Source organism: Acyrthosiphon pisum, chromosome A2 (genome assembly GCF_005508785.2).
Source record: "Acyrthosiphon pisum isolate AL4f chromosome A2, pea_aphid_22Mar2018_4r6ur, whole genome shotgun sequence".
Lineage (NCBI taxonomy): Eukaryota > Metazoa > Arthropoda > Insecta > Hemiptera > Aphididae > Acyrthosiphon > Acyrthosiphon pisum.
The window spans coordinates 116479958-116496741 of record NC_042495.1 but is presented as its reverse complement, the minus strand read 5'-3'; the positions used below and the strand labels follow the sequence as shown (position 1 = coordinate 116496741).

At 29.7% G+C, this 16784-nt stretch overlaps 2 protein-coding genes across 3 annotated transcripts in view; both read right to left on the bottom strand.

Annotated features, from left to right (window-relative positions):
- ACYPI005491 (uncharacterized LOC100575121) overlaps positions 1-16784 on the bottom strand; it is a 24092-nt gene that overhangs the window by 5545 nt on the left and 1763 nt on the right. The window lies entirely within an intron of this gene.
- On the bottom strand, positions 1066-14986 carry LOC100574746 (low choriolytic enzyme). 2 transcript variants are annotated; one of them, XM_003248965.4, is made up of 5 exons: positions 14251-14986; positions 8422-8553; positions 7027-7374; positions 3397-3530; positions 1066-1646 (listed from the first exon to the last, which is right to left on the bottom strand). In XM_003248965.4, exons 1-5 carry the CDS (start codon positions 14405-14407, stop codon positions 1497-1499), a joined length of 921 nt encoding a protein of 306 aa, XP_003249013.1. In that variant the 5' UTR covers positions 14408-14986; the 3' UTR covers positions 1066-1496. The 2 variants fall into 2 exon arrangements, with proteins under 2 accessions (XP_003249013.1, XP_016665013.1); XM_016809524.2 differs by lacking the exon at positions 14251-14986 and adding an exon at positions 10774-10821.

The window sequence follows — 16784 nt, the reverse complement described above, 5'->3', positions numbered from 1 at the left end:
AATATACTAGGAGCCTTTTATTAAATTTTCAAGCTTTTTTAATCAACAAATAAAATTTTATTGATATTTTTAGAAAAAAAAAATGAAAACTGACAATGTCCGTAAAGAGCTCAAAATATCATGTATCTACGGTCATTTTTTTTATAGTTACACCAAAAGCCAAAATTGATTTTGTCGAAAAAAAATCCTGTTATCCTTTTTTTTTTTTTTTCCCCTGCGCATTTGTAAATTACCGGGAATTTGTTGATCTCCCCAATGCACAAGCTAGATTCACTTTCTCATTGAACAAGATACTGAAGTTGAAAATCGAAGCATTATTTTGACTACTTATCGTGTACACAGACACAAAAAAAAATACTCATCATTGTAAAATCAATACATTTATCGCTCCGCTCAGAATTTAAAATACAAAATAAAACTACAGACAATGGTAAATACTTATGTCAGTCCGCTGCAGTCTGCAATAAGTAGATTTTAACCTACCCCTGTCGTTTCAGAGATATCAATGGTTTCGATCCCCAACCTACCATAGAGTACTATGTAGTAAGTAATAATATCATTATGGTATGACTATGGTATTTTATTATTTCTCCTGTGTTATCGATTCTTCCCTTTGATAATAAACGTAGGTACCTATGTATTTTATAGAAAATACATTTCAACATAATATTATATATCAGACATTAGCGCCCTCACTTTGCCCCATGTTCCCCTTCATGGATATTAATACATAATTCGTCTTATACTTTGGCAACAATTTGTAAGTACCTAGATATGCGCTAATAACCTATACAATATAATCATTTCAGCTTTACGCGGAATCATCCAACAATATAACAATATGTTCAGTTTATATAGAGTCGTAAGTAGGTACTTATAAAGTAGACATCTAGTGTACTCATTGGCCATTAATGATTAATGAATAATCATTTATATATTAAATTATATCATTGTTATAAAATAAGTTATTAAATGTTCGAAAATACAAATATGAATCATTTTTCCAAACATATAATTATAAAATCGTTCAAAAACAATTAATAAAACATAAAAAATATAATAAAACAGTGTTGTTTTTTAATAAAATTAACTCTATTATAGGCAATAGTAAAATTAATTTCTATGGCTAAAGCGTTTCATACGCGTATAGTATTATAATATTTTAATAATGAAACTTGAATATTAGATACCTATAGTGATTATAGTTAAGCAACAATATTATTATAACTTATAAATTAGGTACATGATAAATATATCGTCTGCCGTCTACCTACATAAAACTATATGGGTAGGTACTTTATATTTAAATTATTGGTATATTAGAATTTAACTACAGTTTATACTTCATTTTAATAATCATCGACACTATAATAAAAAAATATAATATTTTAAACAATTATACTTAGGTGCCTATGTTTTATTAAATTTGACATTGTGCAAGAAAATAATAGCTCATAATACATTCATGTCAATAATAATAATAATATATTTTTGAGCTAAAAAATATGATATTCGTCGCCTCGGTAGTCGCCTGAATTAGTATTGGGTGTTGCAGCGGCTCCATTACAATTGTACATTGCGTTGACTTTTCGCAAGTCATTGACCGTGGCTCCGGTTCTCTGTCCCAAACTCATACTTGGTTCGTGCTTGGAAAAAAAAAAGTAATTTACTATAACACATTCCACTCGTAGGTACCATATTATAAAAGTAAATATTTCATAGTTCAATGACAGCAACAACACCACCTGCTACTATACAGTAAAAAGTCAAGTATTTCAGTCCACGTATACCACGTTTACCACACTATATTATCTAGGTGATAGTATAATAATTATGTATAGATATTATTTGCCATAGACGAATATGCCATTGATGCATTTGAAAACAGAACTAAAATATTTTATTCAAATTTAATGTAAAAAATATCTAATTTGTCAATCGTTCTTTATTAAATTGGTAAAAGAAAAAAAAGAAAAACTAAAAATGTTGATATATAAATAAGTCTCAAATATAATTTTCCTAGTGGCATTTTTTGATTTTTGTTTAATGTTAAAATCGAATTAAACTTAACTCTCGACTCAAATCTAATTATAGCGTTCGTTTGGTCTATTTCCTGAGAGCAGCAACGCAATTATTAGTTTTTTTTAATTAGTGAAAATAAACTTTCATCGCAATTCGGTGAATATACAGGACAGCTAGCTGTGTGCAACAATCCAGTTTAAGTGCTCGATAATTTAATTTTAGAATTAAACATCACCCTAAGGATAATCCTTTTTTAAATTCACCCCGTTAAAAAAAATCGATAAAATCGCAGTTAACTAAATAATATTATAACAAAATTTACTAGCCAATAAAAACAGTTATAATTAAATAGTTTTAAGGTAATTAGACAAAATTGTATAAACTAAATTTTTTTCATACATTTTTTTTTACTAATTTTAGATTTAAAATTATTAAAACATACATGTGACTTCATAATTTGGTTAAATGCCATTAAAAACACAATAAAAATATTTACTTAAGACATGCGTTAAATTAAAAATGTTTACAATTATATTTTATGTGAATTTAATGTATGTTATAACATAAAATTTGTTCTTTAATTTCTATTTATACGTAAAAATGGTGAATATTCCACAAAAAAATACGAAAGAACACCTTATGGGAAATTCTAGTATAGTTCCCACTGGATAGAAAACTTTTCAATAATTCTAGGAACTTGAACTTTACACAATATATGTCTATATATATAGTTATATTACGATTATAACTTTCAACGTATTTTACTCTCTACAAAGAATTTTAAAATGTTTTAAAAATATTTTTTCCTTGCTTTTATCTTAAGTGAAATTTTAAAATATAATCGTTTCTACTCATAAATTTCTACCTAATAAAAATATATTCGTTATTCAACCACATTATTGTATGAAAATGTATTTATGTAGTTAAAACTACATTATAAAATTCATGTAAACACAATAGTTAACCAAGTTTGGTTAAAATTAGATGGATTTGTCATTGCTTTCAAATACAATACAATATATTTTATATATAACACAATGGCTCCACCGGGGGATAACGGCATGATGGCAAGAGATAAGTGCCAAAATCAGTCACTCCTGTATTCTGTCCGTAAATTGATTATGTTATAATAAAAATATTCGTCCTATTAAAATTCTGTACAAACAGTGTTCATATTAGGTTATATTATTTCCAACCTCAATCATTAAATGTTCTTAAAAACGGTAAACATATTATGAGTTAGTGAATAAGAGACCATCACATCAAAGTTTGTAATAATGGTTAATTTTTCTTTGATCAAATTCTACTGCAAAATCGAAAATTGTTCATACAATTTCAAAATAAATAGTAAATATAATATGTTCTACAACTCACCTTAGCAACAATGGTTTCTTTACCGTTTTTTGAAAAAGCATAACGTGGATAATGCATTACGCTAGTATAATCATAAGGTAGTCCGAAAGTAGATGTTACATTATCGGGCACTTTGCTAAAGTCTGGCCAATATGCTGAAAACAAAATAATTAATATCCCATTATAAATACCGCCTGTTGTATATATTTTTTAAATATCCGTTATTAAATAAGTTGTAAAAGTGTAAAACATGTTTAAAATGTCGTATTATATTATAGGTACGATTATTTAATAACTTATTGTGATTATTTGCTTTCAGTTTATACTCGTTGATACTATTTCTGTAGGAGACAACAGGGTCTCAAATGCGTTGCAGATCAAAGATTTTGTACAAAATTATTTTCCGACAAACTCCAAACGAGACAGTTACATATTATACAGATATTGTAATAACGTACCTACCTACTTAATTAAAAATATTCAACAACTTTTTACTACGATAAAAGCTTGTAACATATGTTTGAGTTTTTGGTTGACTGACTTTTCAGACTTTTGTGAGGGAAAATGAAATAAAAAGGAAAACTCGTTATGTCAGATAACCGTATGCAAACTCTAAGTAAAGTCTGGATCATTATATAATAGGGCATTTGGTTTCAAATAAATATTAGATTAGTTTTGAATCATCCCAAAAGGTTTGGTGGTAAATAATAATATTAACATATTAATTAAGTATCGCTGTCGTAGATATTAAAACTGTTTTTGATAATGTATTATATATAGAACTTATACAAATAGGAAAGGGGCGTGGGGTCCATAACCGTCTGAAACTCATCTCTGACGTACATTTTTGTTTTGTAATATTATATACTGAAAGTTCAAACGACAGTTTTTCAAATGGACCGTCCCCCACCAACCGAAATAAAATCCTGGCTACGCGCCTACAGTGGTATCGTATTACCCATCGCTACTAAACATTCTTCGTATATACATATATAAATATACAATATATACACAGAACCTATTAAATATATCATGATGTAATACAATATACACTCTGTATAATATCATATAGATACCCAATAATATGGTACACATAATTGCACCTCGGGTACCATTATACATATCCTTTGAAATTGTCGTATATATCTAATGATTCTAATGGGTAGGTATATTATATATTTTCACTATAACTGCACAAAGTAGGCGTGGTTTTCGACACACAGAGGTCCACTGCAGTTAAGCGGGTTACAACTGTAACGTCAGAGACGTGCTCAGTAATTTTCGATGAGGCGGAAATGTTGTTTAAAAAAAGTTTAAAAATGATAAAAAATTGTACATATTTTCAGTAGGTAGAAAATAATAAAATATTGTAGAATATTATGTATTATATTTTGGAATTCATAATAATTGTTTGTTTTATATGATTTCTAAATTTAAAACAGAAATTCGAGTTTTTCAAAGTTTCAATCTCCAATACCTAGCCCCAGCGGTTCCCAAACTGTGAGGCGCGAGTCGCGTGTAAATATTGATATTTTTAAATCAACAATAATTTTGTTGAAATGTTATAACTATTAAATATTAAATATTTCAATATTATATTAGTATTACTTAAAGTCGCGTTATACTCGTACAATAATATACTTGATTCGGGGATTTCCGTAAATGTCATTACAGCATTATCGCATTATCAATAACCCAATATTATTGCGTCTACCGAATATGGTTCAACCCTGAATTGTAATGAGTAATGACCTATATTAATATATTTTCACGGCAATAGCAGAAGTAGTGCGTAAGGTGTATTCGTCATTTTCGAATTGTGCATTATCAACTCGTGTTGTATATATTTTCTGTAAAAATGGAGAAATTTCTCAATATTAAGAGTACAATCAAGAGTTTGAATGAAGACAACAATAAAGAAGAAAATAAATGTAAGCTCAGAAAATACGATGATAGTTATTTAGACTTTGGTTTTACTTACATTAAAATAGACAATGAAGAACGTCCTAAATGTGTTATTTGTTTAAAAATATTAACTGCCGATAGTATGATTCCAAATAAATTAAAGTGTCATTTTGAAACTAATCATGGATCATCAATTAATAAAAAACGTGATTATTTAGTAAGACAACGTCATTAATTGAGAAAACTATTTGGGTGTATATACAGATAGGGCTCGAGCTATGGCTGGTCATTATGGTGGACTTCAGGCTTTAATACGACAAAAAGCTCTAGAAATGATACTGAATCATTGTCTTATTCATCGAGAATCTTTAGCATCACAAGATATGTGTCCATCGTTAAATACCGTACTTCAAACAGTTATAAAAATAGTTAACTACATAAAACGAGGCCTGTTAAAGCAAGGTTCTTTAAAAATATATGTGAAGAAATGGGAGCAGAGCATACTGCGTTACTGTTTTATTGTAATTCTAGATGGCTATCAAAAGGAAACGTACTAGTACGAGTGTTCGAACTTATAGACAAGAACTTTACACCTATTTGAGTGAAGAAGGTCATAATGATTTTAACAAGTTTATTGATAGTGATTTTGTAATTAAATTAGCATAGGTATTTATGTGATATTTTTGAAAAACTTAATAAACTCAACACATCTTTACAAGGTAAAGAAACTCATATTCTGCAATTATATGATAAAGTGGTTGCTTTTATTAAAAATATCGACTTATGGCAAAGGAAACTGACCGAAGAAAACGGTAAAACCACGTGTTTTTCACTTTTAAAAAGTTTTCTTGAATTACCAATGAGCTCACTAAAAATAATTTCTGATCATCTGATGACTCTTAAAAATCATTTCGAGAAATATTTTCCAGAAGACATCGTACAATACAATTGAATTAAAGATCCGTTTAGTGAAAAACCATAACTAAATTTCACAACTACTGAAAAAGAAGAATTAATCGATATTTTATCTGATTCTTCGTTACGAATGAAATTTTCTTCATTTTCACTTTTAGGATTTCGGTACAGCATCAAAGATGAATATCCTGAAATATCCAACAAAGCTTTGCGTGTACTACTACCATTTGCAACATCGTATTTATGGGAAACAGGCTTTTCTGCAGTTGCTGTATTAAAATCAAAATATCGATCAAAACTCAATATTGAAAAAGAAATGCGCGTGGCTGTCACAACATTGCTACCTAATTTTGAAGAATTATTAAACGGAAAACAAGCTCATTGTTCGCATTAAGTTTAAATATTAATACTCATTGTTTTTTTTTTTCATAAAAATAAAAAAATTTTGTAATACTTTAAATTGAAGTTTAATACTATTTACTGTGAACTTATATTGTCATTAAAATAAAAATGTTTGTCTATTTAAATACTATACATTTGTAATTTAATTTGTTATGGGAGGCGCAATTATTATTTTTAATTTTTAGGGTGGCGTGAACTAAAAAAGTTTAGGAACCACTGAGTCCTACCCCATTAGCCCCACACCTGAGCACGCCTGTGCGCCTGCAGGCCGCCGACATAAAATTTAAAACCCTCGGGGCCTTTTAGACTTTTAAAAAAGCCATCTCAAAACGTTGTTTAAAAAATTGTATAAGAACAATAATATTCATCGCGATATTATAATTATTTTATAACATGTATTTATATATAGTTATAATTTATAAATTATACCCTTGTCAATGTTTTCCCAGTAGATGGTCACTGCTTTGTCGCGGTCGGCGCGGGCCTGTTCGTGGAGCAGCCCTGCCACGTGCAGGAGTTCATGCTGCACCGTGCCCTGATGTGAGATGCACGACGGTGAATCTAAGTTCATGTTGTGCGGGCGGCCCATATCCCGGTGATAGCCGATCATGGCGTTGCAGCCCCTGTTCCGCTCGCGGCCGATATACACGTACTCCGAGTGTCCGACTTCCTTCAGCAGCTGTGTCGCGTTCACGCCGTTCATGTCGACGTACTTCAGACACGTCTTCGACTCGATCGAGTCCATGGCCGTCCGGATCTTGGACCGTTCGTCTTGTGCTGCATGGGGAAAAAAACGTGACAAAAAAAAAAAAAAAACAGTTGATTTGTATCGATCGGATCAAATTTGCGGTGGATTAAAGAGGGTGTTCTATGGGGAGATACCAATAGAAATATTATATTATACTATATCGATATCGATATCAAGAAGTTAGTTTACAAAAAACGCATAATCAGTACCGAATTTGTGCATCACTTTTCAATTTTTTCCCACCTATCCAAGTATCAGACGTTTCAGATAGCATTCCCATTCGACAATTAATCACACTAAAATATACATGTACATTGTACACACTGTACACACCTATAATATTGGGGTCAGCACAGGTCTGAACTTCTACAGTGCCTCCTACCAAGGCATTAAAACGTACTTCACATATAGTGTACAAACACTGCACAGAAAGTGTTAGTAATTTAATTTTTAAAATATTTATACCTTTACATAAATTACAATGTCTGACTCGGATTTTTGATTAAAGTCAAAAAATGCTTGAAACTATTATTAATATTACGGTGTGATACTTATCAGTATTGAAATAGTTTTCAAATACTAAATGTAAAAGATATTAATTGACGGAGACAAGTACGGCAAGACACTCTATAATGTTTAAATAAATACTATAAAATATAGATATAATGTATATAGATATTGTGTATACCGTATACCGTACATATTATGTAATCTAATAACAATCGAAGTTCTCGGTAATTGCAGTAAAGTAAATAATTACATTTTAAAAATTAATCTTTAATACTATAAACGTTAAATGCGAAGTAAACGTTAAAGGTAAGAGACGGGTGGCATATATGCACGTTATAATGGGGTTATTCAAGGCCCTATTTTTACTAAAACAGTAAAACCTAAAAGCTTTTAAAGTAATTTATAATTACTTATATAAAACAGAAGAAAAAAGTTCTTGCGTGGTACGGAAAATAGATATTGTATTATAGTTAATCTTATTTTTGTTTCATTGAAATACCGATTTTTGCATTAACGTACAAAATACAACCGTGAATTTTTTTTAATCTATAATTCGGTTTACTTACTGAAATTATAATGGATTGTATAAGGAATTATTGCCTTGGGCCATTTATAGTAATCTGACATTATGGCATTCCTCGAAACTGGCAGTACTATGTCTCCTTGGTACAACCGTGATCTCAATTCTGGATACATATCTAATAACAAAATAAAGGAATGTCTAAAAAATTTAAATCACAATTTAAAGAATCATTTTACTCTATTTTATAACACATTCAACTCATTATAAGTTAGTTAGGAATAGTAAGAATAATAATTTGATTTTACGTTTAAAAAATAAATAATTGCTATATAACCTTTACTGTATTATAGCACAAATAGCAATCATCCCGCGTGTTCTAACAATACTCTAATAAATACAATACCTACCTACCTAATGTATAGGTTCATAGCCGACTTTTTAAACATTTTTTTTTTTTATTTAACCCATGACCGATCTGTCGTGATTTATGTTATATTATTAAAGACACCGAGGGAAACGTTCAAACTTCCTATAGTTCCCACACCACTTGCAGGTAATAAAACTCGAATGCAATTATTATTATAATATAATAATATACAATTATATTTATTCGCGTGCAGTCAATGGACTGGTACTATACGATAAACGCACTATTGGTGCATACCTATCTGGTTTCTGCTTTTTTCGATCCGCAGATCTGTTATAATATTTGCCATTTTCTACTCTTTTGTGCATTTTAAGAGTTAAGAGGATGACAGCGTGAAGTAACATCTGCTATCTGTTTTCAACACATACTCAAACTATAATATACCTATACTCTATAGCTAAACCGTGTATGTTATTTTATTATAGCCAAACTGCGTTCAATTTAAATAAACACGACCCATTACGAACGATATAATATACTACAAGGAGGTGTTTAATCCAATGTCCTACTACGTAGGCTTTTTGGGTACATCGTAAATAACTAAACATAATAGATGTATTTCAATGGTATAGTGAACCGTGAAGGGTATAACTATACGTGTATACTCATAAATCGTATCTCATATATATTATAGCCATATGTGTGATTGTATAAAACGCGCGTGGTTGTATAGAAATGAAAATGAAATTATTACGTGATGGTGATGAGTAGGTATTATATTAATTATTCACATTGAATAAAAAAAAAAACAGTCAACAGATAATAATATCATCTATTATAATATTTTATTCTTGGTGTACCTATATTATATTATTTTTTTTATCAATATTACATGGAATGGGCGTATTAGACAATAACGATCTCTATTTAATGCGATATTATAATATATCGCGCGAAGTACGGATTTTGGATTTTAAATGAAATTTTTTTGATTTCAAAATGTGAATTTTATCAATGATAATATATTTTATGTATTATTGTGTATGCATTTCAAAGTATATTGGGTTGCTATAATAATATGATGTATCGGCGTGTGACGTGGGAGCCCATCTATCATGCTGTATTATACTGCAAAATAAATGTTCGATTTAAGAGTACTCTCAAACAGTCATTGCTATGCATACGGATTCTATTGAATCTAAATGTTTGCCATCGCAGCCATGTTAAAAGTAATGTTCGAATGACAGTTCCGTCTGCTGTTGGCACTTGGTTGGGACTTTTGTACACAATATTTAGACGTATATAAGATATTTAAATATATAGGGATATCACGCATGACAAAGTCAACAATTTCCGAGAACAAATTAAGTGCGACAATGGGTCGTGTTTTCCTGACTATCTGACTGAGCGGACGTTTCCGGGAAAAGGGATCCATCAGGCCCAACAAGTCTCGTAAAGTATAGCTGTAGAACATATTTACACAATATGCACGATTAATTAATTTGGCGTTTTGTTCACTTAAATTATGCTTCGGTTTTGTCTATACAGAGATAAATGCAAATAACTACCCTTAGGATATGTAGATACCCGTTATAATTATCAATGACAATGAAAGCTAATTATAATCAAAACGTGACGATGACTCATAACTCATAAGTGGGGTTGTACATTTTTTTCTTCAAATATTTAATTTAAGTGAAAAATAAAAATAAATCTTAAATCACAAAAACATTTTTTTTTAATTGCCTGTATTCTAATTATTATACGCTTAGAGCGAAAAAACATACTTTTTAAAGTATATGTTTATAGTATGAAACAAATATAAACCGTTAACATGCTGCATTATTTAAGTTGGTTTATAGTTTTATACTTTATACACATATATATACTATAAAACAATTTAAATAGAACTAAATAACCTCATGAATATCCTAACTCATAAGTCACAAACTCGTAAGCATAACTCATGTCATACCTAACGCATATAACATTTTAAAACTAAAAGTAAAAAAATATTGATATACTTACCTAAATATTATAATAATATATATCTACCTACCTGGGAAAATATATTTAGTATTATTTGATTAGTTAATATTGAAGTTTGATAATTATTTGAAATCATATTATATTTATAAACATACACATTATACCTAGCAGTGTTATTACTTATTACTTATAATTATTATTACTTATAAGAGGACGTGATACCCACATGTGTTATCTCCGTCTTACAAGTGCGTACATGGCAAATTTTACGCTCAGCAGAACACGTGTAGCTCTGTTAATTTAAGAATTAGAATGAATTGACCTCTTATAAAATCTAAAGATAAGATTATTATATAGGTAACCTCATATGCTTTTTGTATATTTAAATTTTAACGCGAGTTATGAGTCTTTTAAAATTGTAAATTTTTTATACATCTTAAAATACTCATAGCTCGCGTTAAAATTAAAATATACTACGGAGCTAACTCTTGAGTGTAAAATTTGCTATGTTGCGCACTTGTAAGACGGAGACAACACATGCGGGTATCACGTCCTCCAAATATAATTAGTTGCTGATAAAAAAGAAACATATCAATACTCAATACTGCAATGTATTTATAATATTACATAAATTGTTACAAACCTTCGCGCTACATCGCATTTGACTCAAAAAGCATACATATTAACAAAAAATAAGGACCCGATTGATAAGTGATTTTATTTTTATTTTATTTTATTATATTTATTTATTTACTGAGTAAATCAATTTAAAATAGTAATGGTTTACTAATAGTGGTAACTTAATAAATTATTTTGACCTTATAGATCCATTAACTAGGCAATTGCCAATTCCTGAATCATGACTATTAACGTTTATAGTTAATTTATTATCCATGTTTACTATAAGTAAATTTTTTTTTATAAAATCATAAATCAATAATAATCTGTATGAGAATACCTAGAGCTGTATACGTACCTATATAAAAACAAATATTTTTCAATATTTCAAAGACTAAGGAGAGTGAAATTTTAAATTAAAAACCAAACTTTTTAATTATAAGCTTAAAAAATAATAAAATGTATTGAAATAAAAATTATTAAAACCAATCATGAGAATTATATAGCAAACGAGTTTTAATGGTAAAAATAAATGTTCAGAGAAATTAATTGAAAATATTAAACGAATATATTACGAGGTATAATTGACATATTTGTATTCTATTCAATGCCCACAGCAAACGGAAATTGACCACTTCAACACTACAATAATATGGATTGTTCATATTTTAACTTCTATAACTATTATTATAATGTAATATATTACAAATCCACATTTTTTAAATTATTTAAAAACAAATATATTTAATGTAATAAAACTATTATGAATTATTAACGAAATATTTTGAAATATTTAATTCTATGGCTCTATCTGTTGATTTTAATAATAAATGATATCTTTATTTAATTTTATTTTTCAGATAAGTATAACAAATGAATGAATCCAAAGTTGTTCAAATATTATATGATGACTAAAAGCCAACAACCTAAGTAGATTTTAGGTTAGAGTTAATGATAGTGAGTTGCGCAAACATTTCATAAATTTAACGACTCGTTAAAATTTAATGGACCAATCATGAATTCATGAGTCACTATTTGATGTGTGAGAGAATCTGTTAAATATTTAAGGAACTGTTAAACTCTAATGGACGTCTGTGAACCCCAACATATGCGATAATATAATTTTAAAGATAAAAATGAATTTTGGTTTTATTGTCCGATAAATACAAAATAATAAATAATGTCCACCATCATCTGTTATAACTTATTATTATAGGTCAGTGCTTAAGCCTTTCAAAAAAAAAATAACTAGAAATTGACAAATTCTTTTCCTCCTAAATTCAGAACTCCCACCGTTATAATGTCAGTTCTGAATAATATAAACTTTCAAACATTTTAAATTGTAAATCCTTTTCTGTATGACCTGTATTATTTTAAATGGACGGACTAATATTTTTTGAAACTATTTCATAGTATTAAATGAGATTCATTTGAAATGTATGTGCAATGGTGTAAGAAAGAAGACCCTTAGACGAAAATAATTTTAATAACCTTAAACTTTTATATTTTACCCAAAATATGGATAAAAAATTTAAAAATATATTTTAATTTTATATTGAGACAAATAATTAATAAAAATATAAAATCTCTAAGATGGTTTTTTTAAAAAATAAAATTTACAACATAGGTATTACACAAAATGTATTTTGTTTAGTGGTGCCAAAACAATTTCCCATCCATCATTTTTATCTGTAAAATAGTATTTTCAAAACGAAACACTTGCTGTAGGTACTAACTATAGACAATGCAATTTCTTCTATCTAAAAGTTTAAAACTTAGAACACTCAATCACAGATTTTACCGAAATAGTCCCGTGATTATAAAAAAATTTAATTAAATAATACCTACACTAAATAAATCTATTAAGCACCATAAATGTATTTGGTTATTGTAATCTGATTGTAAACCGTTTCTTACCTCAAATTATTTTTATGCCAACCACTAGATGTACTTGCTTGATTTAACAAATGTGTATAATATTAAAATTGTATTTGTGTTAATTATATTTATTTTGTAATATTTGTCTCTGCAATAGACATTAAAATAATTTAAACTATTCTCCCCTTCTGTCCAACGGTGTCTTGGTTTTACCCTTCAAAGGCATTGCTTATCTACGTGATTATCATTCTATATGATTTTCCTTTTAGTTGTTCCTCTATTATACATCCTTCACTCCTTCAATTCCACCGGAATTGTGCTGTGTTATAGTAAATTGTTATTTCATGCAGTCGTATTTTTGTTAAACTACAACTAAATAATTTTATTTCAGTTTTTTTAATATTTTTTTATATTTGTTGAAGTAAAATATTATATTGTAATGCTTCAATAAAAAAATACTTTAAAAACAAACACACACGATGTAATAAAAATAAATAATAATATTTAACGAGAAAGGAAAATGTCTTAAATTCGCTGATACCTAACACAATTGTAAAAAAAAACATCAAAACATCATGGTACGCCCACTGATCGTCAAACTGCAATAGGTGTATACTTACACCTTTGGGGGTGTCAGTGAACACCTATGCCAGATTTTTAGGAAGAAATACAATTTTATATGGTTTACAGCAGGGGTCACCGAATGGTGGCACGCGGAAAAATGTTATCCGGGCTCGGAGACAAGAAAAAAAGAAAAACCGATAATATTATACGTTCTAGTGTTGTAGATTCATCATTTTTGTTTCGTTGGTTTTTACCAACGTCAGCAATTTCCATGAGCTGCAAACAATCTCCCGATCCCTAATGTGGTCCTTCAAAAATGTTAATTGGTGAGCCCCGGCATACCGTGTACAACTGATAGATATTTTATTTATTCCGTAACCAGACACCAAGTATCAGGTCCACAGAGAAAAAGTATGATGACAGCAACAATAATATTGAATTCTCGAATTGTCTTACCCGGAGTGTAATGAGAAGGTGGCTTCGAACCTTCTTTGAACCTCTCCAAGAGCGAGCTAATGAAATGCTGTCCGTCCTGCAGACCGGCCGGGGAACACGACAAAATCCTCGCGACCGCGCACACATACATGTAATAATAAAAGGCGCCGCCCGTCATCACCACGACGGGTTTTTTAATAGCAAAAATATTCCGTCAACCTGATATCGATTGAATCGTATTTTTTGTTATTATTATTATTATTACCGATATCATCCGTAGGTACGCGTTTCGGGATTATTATCGCCGTGCGCGTATATTATTATGTCTGACGCGGGCTCAGAACTCGGTGGGCTTCAATGTAAATTCACTCACTCACCGTAAATGATAATTATAATAATAATAATAATATAGGATATAGTACGATACCACTGCGAGAGTTACGCGTGCGAGTGTTGGTCGACAAGCGCCATAAAAGTCGGACCCCAAGTCCTATATATAGGCGCCAGATAGATATCGGGTGCGAAAAGTATACCACACACACGGTTTTATAATAACAACAACAATATAATCGTTTTTCGATTTTCTGGACAAATATATAATTATACGGTCGTGTGTACACGTGCTCGCCCTTCCCCGTCGTGTATTTTGCACCGACTAAATGTGCTTGGGTGAATTATCTGACAATTTCTCCCCATTTCCGTTGCGTCTTGGTTTTTTTTCCACACATTATTCGATTGTACTTTATTCCGCGCCGATACACATGATATTATATTATACAAATAAGTATATATAAGTGCAAACTTGACGACACGCGCTAATAAGGCCCATTATTCATTTGTTCATTTTGCCGTCGTCGACAAGGAGGCATCGCCCTACTGCTCATGGAATTAATTATTTAATATACCATAATATACAGGATGATTCGCCAATCACGCTCTCCCCCATTTTTCCCTTTAATAATGAATTTATAAGAAAACTAGGATTTTTTTGAATTTTTAAATGCACTTACTGAAGAACCATATTTTCAATTATCAAAATATTTTTTTTATACCTTTTAAGGGGTGTCGTGTGGCGATACATTAACATTTTCAAAAAGTAATTTGATCAACACTTTACTAGAACAATGGTGATTCTTACTGAGAATCTCCACAGGACACTCCTAATCTAAGTATTTTAAAATATGGTCTTTTTAATTGAACCACCTATTTGAAAAACGACGTAAAACACAAAATATCACAAATTGAGATAATGCATGAAATGTGTTGTCAAATGATAGACGGATTATGTGTAAACATTTGCAAAAAAAAAATATTTAATTTTAAGATTGTTTCAACACTGTAAATAATCAGTATGGAAGTGAAATAACGTATAAGTACTGGACTTGAAAAATAATATTTTATAGTCATAATTAGGCCGACTACGCCAATTTGAGAATAAACGTAAGTCCAGTATGAACCTATAATAATTAAGCCAACCACGGAGAATCGTGTATTATTGAAACAACGTAAGTCCAGAATCTTTACGCGTACCCCCAAGGCAAAAACATGGTTTTTAATTTTTTTAATTTTGTATCTAGCTGAGTTCTTTCCATTATACCTCTCGGTTTAACTACTATGTATCACTGGTAGCGTGAAAATAGTTTTTTCTTGTTTTCTCCGATTTACCTTTTACTGACTTACGTCGTTTCTCAAATAGGTGGTTCAATTAGTGTAAAAGGAGACATTTAATCAAAACATATGTATGGAGTTTATCTCTATATGGTAGTAAATCATGAACGTCAAACAAATAAGAAGAAAACATGTTGGAGGCTTTAAACATGTGGTGTTGGAGAAAAATGAAGAAAATTAAATCGACAAAAAGAAATACAAATTAAGAAGTGTTATATTTAGTAAAAAAAAGAGCTTTGCAAAGCAGTATAAAAACAATGCGGTGACATTTGATAGGTCATTCTTTGAGACACAACGAGGACCTATAACACTATACCAAAAGATATGATAAAAGGGAAACGTGGAAGAGGAAAACCAAGAACAAATTATATTAATCAAATAATAAAATATGCAATAGTTTACTTTTACAGCCAACTCAACTACTTCAGAGAGAATACGTGAGAGAATCATGGAGAAATTATTAAATTTTTAACCAAACTGCTGATTGAAAACAAAAATGTGTATGTATATATAAAAAGTCCAAAAACCAGAGTTCAAATAAATTCATTATTAAAGAAAAATAGGTGGCTAAGTGGATGTCGCTCTGCTGTACAGTAGGTTACAAGTGGGTCACTGTATAATGGATAGTATTAAATTTGAATTCAATGATATAATATCACTGTATAAGAAAAACGATTCTGAGCGGAGACGGTTTGTCAGTCTAGGTATTAGACATACTTATTATAGGTATGTATACTTATCTATAGTATTAAAAAAATTGACCTATAATAGGTATTAATAATAAATTCCAAATTAATCATATCACAATATCCATCAGGTAACGCGTTATACATCAACAACAAACCGTGGTACTATCATAGATATACAATAGTATACTTTAAGAAGTT